This window comes from Bidens hawaiensis, unplaced genomic scaffold (assembly GCF_021521415.1).
Source record: "Bidens hawaiensis isolate Kalapana, Puna unplaced genomic scaffold, B.hawaiensis_p1.1 tig00002525_1, whole genome shotgun sequence".
Taxonomy (NCBI): domain Eukaryota; kingdom Viridiplantae; phylum Streptophyta; class Magnoliopsida; order Asterales; family Asteraceae; genus Bidens; species Bidens hawaiensis.
Window position 1 is genome coordinate 1,591,642 of NW_027491138.1, and position 8,533 is coordinate 1,600,174.

General features: G+C 33.4%; 1 protein-coding gene across 1 annotated transcript; it reads left to right on the top strand.

Annotated features, from left to right (window-relative positions):
• On the top strand, positions 1-8,242 carry LOC143619996 (uncharacterized). Its single transcript, XM_077091803.1, has 9 exons — positions 1-138; positions 6,476-6,527; positions 6,693-6,766; positions 7,140-7,241; positions 7,428-7,568; positions 7,650-7,704; positions 7,794-7,867; positions 7,983-8,072; positions 8,181-8,242. Exons 5-9 carry the CDS (start codon positions 7,501-7,503, stop codon positions 8,218-8,220), a joined length of 327 nt encoding a protein of 108 aa, XP_076947918.1. The 5' UTR covers positions 1-138; positions 6,476-6,527; positions 6,693-6,766; positions 7,140-7,241; positions 7,428-7,500; the 3' UTR covers positions 8,221-8,242.
• Positions 8,243-8,533: the final 291 nt, after the last annotated feature.

The window sequence follows — 8,533 nt, forward strand, 5'->3', positions numbered from 1 at the left end:
CACACACAGCAAAAGAATGGCGATGTTAACAGTAGCACTCAAGACTTTGTTCAGCTTATTGGCTTGTGTCATGGCAGTTTCACTTGTTTATGCATTTACCGCCGATTACTTCGCTTCTTGTTTCGACCCAAAAGCCAGGTAAAAGTTTGGATTTATATTTGACACGGAATGCTTTTTGAATAATAAAATTAGAAAAGGAAATGCAAATGCAACTTGGATCTGCCGAATCCACTTAACCCGACCACCACCCCACTGATTTATATCACAATTTTCTTCCTTCAAATATCCATCACATCTCACAAAGTTCAATTCAAACCCATTTCAGATACAAGTCCAGATCTGCATTTAACCCTCGATCGATTTTGGGCTCGGGATTCGAGCTAGCAACCTTGCACAAGGCCTTGCTCAAATCCTTCCTTAATCCACCGAAAGTGACACAAGTGGGGATTGAACTTAGGTCTCCACTGTGCTGCAGAACCCAAGCCTCCTACCACTAGGCCATAAGTGGTGAATTCTAGTTGGATTTACTCGGTAGAGCTAAAATTAGTATTACATTATAATTGGGAAAAGTATTTGAGTATGACTAGTATAGTTTTTCTGGTATGAATAATTAGACCAACTAAGGGGGAAGGGACATTCATAGTACTACTCATGCACATATCCACAAATACCCAAAAACCTTTTGTTTTTAATTTGGTTGTTAGAAGTTAAAGGGAAAATGATGTGAATTTATGTGACAAAGGTTTACCACATGAGTTTGAAGCCATACACATGTATACAGGTGACGGTGATTTTATCACATAGGTCAAAGCTTGCCATAGGGTGTCTCATTCTCCCTAATGAGTGGTTTTATTAATAAACAATAAAAAAGTAGTAAGGAGATCTCACAACATATCACATGTTTTCATATAAAATACATCAGCTTGGCTAGATCTAGTTTAGTGTAGGGAAGAAAGAGTTGTGTGGGGTTTTCATTAAATATTAAACTTTCCTTGCAGAAAGTTGAAAATTCCGGAATGAAAAGGTTGAGACCCTTTATCTGATGGAATTTAAAAAACTTTTCAATTTTGAATGGGTAAAATTTTAAAATGGACCAAGAGAGAAAAAATGGTCCACTGATCTTTAATATTCTTAAAATGTCTCAAGAAATTTAGACTAGGACGGCACTTTGGGTAGCGTGTCGACGAGATTCCTTTGCCAATTATAATCTGGCACGTGTAAAGTGATTGACAAATCCGAACAAAAGTTGAAAATGTTGAGGGAGCCGTTCATACTTTTTCATTAAATCTTCTTCTCAAAAGTAGTCTTCCCAGACGGTTTTTTTATGTTTTCTACCTGCTTCATACAAATTCTTAACTTTTTGAAAATTGTTCCTTTTGAATTTCGTTTGTCAAGTCATATTTGAGAGGATTTTGTTCCAATGAGACGAGATCCATATTTTTGTTCTTATAAGTTTATGAAGTTGATCTTCATCCGCAATATTTTTGTTCGTCATCTCCATTTCTTTTAAAATCATCCTTTGATCCATATTTGATCTTCATCCAAAATTCGTGTGGAGGTTATTGATATGGATCCTGGGTTCATTGATTCCTATTACGACGGCAACATAATCTCAACGTTCCGGAACGAGTACATTGTTCAAAGATGGATCAAAGGATGATAGAAAAGAAATGGAGATGATGAACAAAAATATTGCGGATGAAGATCAACTTCATAAACTTATAAGAACAAAATATGGATCTCATCTCCTTGGAATAAATTCCTCTTAAATGCATCTTGGTAGACGGAATTCAAAAGGAACACTTTTCAAAAAGTTAGGAATTTGTATGGAGCAAGTAGAAAACATAAAAAAACTGTCTGGAAAGACTGCTTTTGAGAAGAAGATTTAGGTAGCGTTTGATATGCAGCAATGACATGAGGAATTGAATGATTCGATGCGTGGAAATGAAAAAAGTGATGTTTGGTTGCTCAATGGAATAGAATCATCTATTACACATGAAATCTCATTCCATCAAAAACCATTCTTTCCCACCCCTCATCTTTTTTTTTTCCATTTTATTCCTCTTTCACCCTGCTTTCTCAACAATACCACCACTTAACAATAACAACCACCACCACTACCATTGCCGTCGCCGCCACCACCGACGCTGCCACCTCCATCGCCACCACCGCCACTTTACAACCAGCATTACGACCGCCGCCACCACCATCGTTGCGGTAACCACCGCAACCATTGTTATCGCCTCCGCTTGGCCATCACCGCCGCTACCACTGTCGCTGCCTGACCGCCACCACCTGACCGTCACCTTACCAATGTTACAATCGATTGACCACCGCCACCACCACAACCATCGCCCCTATCGCCTGACCGCCACTATCGTCACTGCCACCACCATTTTCATCACCAGAGCTACCACCACCGTTGCCATTGTAGTTTTTTTTTTTGGTAAAAAAAAATTATTTTAAGATATAAGTGTTTTTATTATTTCTATTTCATTCCTACAATTTTTTCGAATACCAAACAACATAAAGTAATAATTCATTTTATTCCTATAGCTTAACCAAACAAGACAAATGAATGGTAATGATTCATTTCATTTCCTTCTCTCATTTCATTCCCTCTCCATTCCATTACCTCCAACCAAGCATACCCTTAATGAAAAAATATGGACGGCTCCCTCAATATTTTCGACTTTTTGTTCGGATTTGTCAGTAACTTTACACGTGTCAGATTATAATTGTCATAGGAACCTCGTCGGAACGGTACCTAAATTGTCGTCCTAGTCTAAATTTCTTGAGACATTTTAAGAATAATGAAGATTAGTTGACCATTTTTTCCTCTTTCTTCAGATGGTTAATTAACCATTTTGAGAAGTTTCCCATTCCAAATTCATCCCGTCACTAAGACTATCGGGTGTGGTCTACGATTTGCCGCTGGAGAGGATTATGTGGCAGGCGGTGCCAGCGGTGTTCATCACCCCTCTCAAATCGATGCTTCCGGCGGTGAATTATCGTTGGAGAAATCACCGCTAACATTGCCGCTATATTTGACAAATTCTAATACTAAAATACTCTTATTTCCTAATATATTCTAAATTGAGTGTTTTGTTAACTTGAAAACCCAAAAAAATAGAAAGAAGGTAGAAGAAGATGAAGCTTGAGAGAGAAGATGGGAAATTTGCAGAGAAAATGTCAAAAGGGGTTAGGTTGAGTGTTATTATTTTTATATATTTTAATATTATGTTTTATTCATATTAATATTAATAATATTATGTTTTTTGTTTAATATTTTACGTAGTTTTTAATATTTATTTATTAAATGTAACAGTCGTGTTTAATATCAAATCTATATTTACTTAAAAAATAAATTAGTTGAGTTATATTAAATTAATTTTATTATTTACTTTTGTTATAGTATTTATTTTGTTATATAAATAACGTAAAATAATAAATAAAAAAATTTGAACAACCAACTAAGTAACGCCGGGTACTCTGTACATGCCCCCCATTGGCTAAAGGTAGCCCGAGCCGGCCACGAGTTCGGACGGACGGAGCCCCTAGCGGTCCATCTATTGAGGGATTCCCCGGATAAAACCCGACCTCCACGCCCGCCAAACGGCACGACAGCAAGGAGCCGGTAAAACCGGGTGAGATCAGGACTCGAACCCTGGCAAGCCAGAGACATCCCTCATATCTCTCATATAAATTGGTGGTAGTGCGGTTTGATCCCCCTACCTCTCACATCCCCCTACCTCTCACTTGTAAAGTGAGTGCTCTACCATTGAGCCACATCCAATTTACGTTAGTTTGAGTTATATTAAATTAATTTTAGTTATATAATTATATTTATTAAAAATGAAGGGAAGTGGTAAAATGGTAACCCTTTTCTTGATATTGAGAAAGAGAGTAGAGTAAAGTGGAATGTGATGTGACGCTGACTTGACACTATAAAATAAGGAGCAAAATGACATCCACAACTTATAATCTAACTAAACATATTTTTGTGAAAAGTTTAGTGATTCAAAATTCCTTTTCCATCAGATTCAGTGAGCGTTTTTTAAAAAGTTAAAAGAGGTCATTTCCGGAAAAAGTCGTACTTGTTGACTTTATTTCAAATAAATAAATATATATACAATTATGAGAGGACTTTGGCTTTCAAAGTTGTTCATCTTGTTTTACATGTTGTACCATTTTCTATTTAGTTTTTTTTAATTAGCCAGTTTCTATTTAGTTATAAAGTGGTAAGCGCAGTTTGATGTTACTACACGTGCGCCCCGGGTTCGAATCCGAGCAGCGTCATTTCTTATTTTTATGATGAGTTACTTATTTTATGGTTTACTATGTTTTTTTTATCGTGCCAAAAAAATTAAATTGCTAAATTACTTTTTGAATTTATTTTTTCAAACATATTAATTTTTAGTATTTTGGCATTGAAAATTTTATTTTTTGGGTTTAGTGTCGGTACCATCATGAATCTAACCGATACCAACCAAATACGTGTAAGCTACCAATCGAATGCATGTCGTTTTAAGTATGTTTTTCTTTTGTGTCATTAATTACCTACGCGTGTAATTACTATTTTGAGTGTTCACTATTTTTTTTAGGTTTGGTATCGTTACCGTAACGTATCTAATTACCGATACCGATCCGTGCAACGCGCGGGATAAGATACCTAGTTAATTACAAATTTGGGAGGAGTTAGCATTGAAGGTGTGTATATTGAGCTTCTTAGTTTGGACTTCATTTTATCTAATTTTATTTTATTTTATTTTATTTTTTTTGCTTTATACTTTTGACACAGTATTAATATTTTTCATAGTTTGCAAACATGTCACAAAATATTTTTTTTTTAAGTTTTAACCTCCAACATTTTTCCACTTTCAAATTTGGTTTCCTATATTTTTCATCTTTTAGAACTTTTTTTGTTTAACAGTTCGGTCTAAATTTAAGGAGTTAACACGCTGCAACGCTTGTGTGTGGTTCATCATTTTTATGTCCATTTTTCCCGTTTAACGGTTCCGTCCAACGCGTAGATGTTAAGTTGACTTGGTTATTTATTTATTTTTTCTTTTTGTATATATTACGCTTCGGTCTAATTTTTGTGTGTTAACACGACGCAACGAGCTTTTGTGCTTCAACATTTTTTACGTCTAATTTTTGTTCGGTTTTCTTAATGGTTAATAAAAGTTACTAGCCGCTGGTTAGGGAAGGTGACCAACACTACAACAAAAACAAGTATTTGTTACGGTCAAATCGGTAGCTATTTCGTGGCAAACACCCATCTTACTACGGATTGGCTACAGATTTGGGTCGTACCTACAAGTCTCGTGACCAAACATTGATTAATAGGTAATTTATTCCATTGATTAACCAAACATTTTTTTTCATTCCTCCACGATAATCTATTTCATTTCACTTTATATTCTCGTTTTCTTAATGACTATATTACACAAAATCAGTCTTTGACGGGGTCTCATGACCAGCTTAAGAGGAGCAATACCACATTAACACAACTTCAATGTTTTTTTTTTCACTTTTAACATAATTTTCTTTTCAATATTGTGAACGGATTTTGCTATTAAATTTTTTAGATTATGTTAGCTATTTTTAAAATATTACGTTTCTTGAATTTCATATATATATATTTTTACTTTATTTCATTTAATTATTTTAAAGATTTTTTTTATGGATTATGAAACCAATTTTGTTTACATTACTTCAATTAGTTTTATAATATCTATTTTCTCGAGTTTGCTATGGATCTTGCTATGAATTTGTATATGTTTTTTTTTTCTAATATCTTTCTCGATTTTGCTACGAATTTGTCCAAATTTTTTTTGTAATACATATTTACTCGATTTTGCTACGAATTTTGCTGTGAATTTATTCAAGTTTTTTCGACATACTTACTTTCTCGATTTTGCTATGGATTTTGCTACGGTTTTTGCTATGAATTTTATTTACGACGAAATGTCAGTAGCTAAAGCATAGCAAAAAATTTTCGTAGCTAATCCGTAGTTAATTCATAGCAAAAGTTGCAATGGATAATATTCGTAGCAAAAAATTGGTGGCAAATACCTGTTTTATGTAGTAGTGCAAAGGCAGTGGCACTGGTGGTGATGATGGTAACTTCATACTTTCAAGTTGAGTGGACGTGTAAAATACCCTGTTTTAATACTAATAAATAAATTAATTGTTAGATTTTATGGTATAATAAAAAGTTCTCGTATAAAATTTATATATGTCTAAAAAGTGAAGAAAAATTGAGAAAAGTAAAAAAAAAGGTGTACTTTTTTAATGGCAACTCACAAACACCCTCTCTATTTCTAAGATGCATTTATTTATCGAGACATGAACTTGTAACCCTTAGAAAAACAAACTCATATCCAATTCTTTGACATCGCTGGTTAAAAACCATCTGATGGTAAAAATTACTTAAGCATGTTGATGTTGATGACACTAAAATTTATTGCAGGTGGATGCAAGTGGGATTGCTGGAATTTTGCGTAGATGTTTCTCTTATAGCTGTATGAATTTTCATTTCATTTATAGCCCAATCTTTTAAAGTTCTTAGTGTTCCTTGGTTTCACTTTATTTATAAACCAATATTTGTATGTGGTTTAAAATTCAGGTATTTGCTTCTTTTTTTCACCAGTTGAACTCATGTGTGGTTATTTACTTGTAAATTTTAGGCTTGGTTTTTCTAAAAAGAGTCAAGATGGATCCTGCGAGTTTTTTTTATATTTATATTATTTTGGCTCGGAAGGTAATTTTTTGATCCTTTTTTGCATATTTGTTAGCATTGTAATATATATTAATCATCCAGTATTCAACTAAGAAAAGCATTTGGTTTGGGTTTAATGCATGATAGGTTTTATACCAGTTTTTTTAACAAAAAATTACTACATCATAGTTGTCTATTACGGGATCTAAACCCTCACTATTTGGGAAGCCGTTTGATAGGTTTTATACCGATTACTAAAATTATATAGACAACATGAAAATGAGATATTATTCCTATTCGTTTTTGTTGTTTTTGCAACACATATTTATACGTTTTTTAGATTCCTATAAACCATATAAATAATTAATTTGAACCGAACGAGTTTGTGTTAAGTCAATTATTTTATTTTGTACAGTTTTACTATATGTGGATACATAGTTTTACAGCTCTTCAAGTTATCACCCGAAGAATCTTTAAAAGATCCTATTTCTTTTGTGCTGTTGAGACGTCAAAAAAGGTAACAAAGTTCATAACATATGTTACATACAGTGTAACAATCAAAAAACCCAGCGTGTAACAATAATTTTTTTAGCACAATGTAATGTTAATATCATCATGTAATATGGCCATGATTTTATTTTTTTTTAGTTTATGCTTCTCCAAGGCCATATTCTTTGTAGATTTATATTTGTAATTTTGCTAGCGATGCCATTGGACACACGTGGCGAGTTTCTGTTGTTACAACAAGAACAATCTTTATTTTACTTGGCTGCTTGATGCTGGGTTCATTAGCTTTTGTCTTTGCCATAGATGGATCTCCATTTCGTGCAGAAGTGTTCTCACCGTATGTATATTAATTTCCTTCTTTTATTATCTATTTGCACTTCATTTTTAAGTAAAATAAAATTTTAAATAATTTTCACAGGTGCATAGTACCATTGCTAACTGACTTCCTAATCATGCGTGTCGTGGTTTTCCCGGTACTTATTTATTATTTATTTGTATTTATGTCCGTACTTATTTATATTTACGGCAACAATATTAAGGCATGGATAATTGTTGTTTTCAGGTGTGGGTAGCATATAAGGAATCCAGTTGGAGAAATGCTTTTGCTTGGATTCTTTTAATCATATGTTTCGGAAGGTAACATCATCAAAAAGTACATTATTTTTATATTATTTTAGGAATTTTTTAAATTTGCCTTTGATTTATTGTACCGTAATAGATATAATGCTGATATTTATTGTTTTTTTTACAGTATGGCTTTGTGTGCATACGTAGTGCGAGAGTTGTTCTACCTCTCACCTGAACAACCTGTTTTTCTTATACTTTTCAACAAAAGTGGCAGGTAATTAAGTCCAACACAAAAGTTGAATTTTTGGTTACATTGTTTTGACTTTCATGCTAAATATTAGTAAAATCATTTTTTTTTCCTTAAAAATTTTGAATTTTGCAGAGAATTGATGTTGACTGATCCTTTACTAAATGGAGAATGACAATGTGTAAGTAGGATATGCAACATTTCTTTTCAAGAAATGATGGATTAATCTTAAATAAGTGTTATTGTTGTTTTGTCTATTGATTATCCATAAACACTAATATCACAAATGTAGTGGTATTGCTGCTTTCTTGATTCTCTCACATGGGAGTAAGTTATATTTTTGGTCTACGTGATTTTGTCAAATATATGGGTTTATCTCACACTATGTTGCTTGGCAACCTCTATATCAGTAAGTACTTGTTGAACCAATAAAAAACGTGAATGGTTAAGAAACTTCGTGTCAGTACTGAGTATACCGATATGGCGAT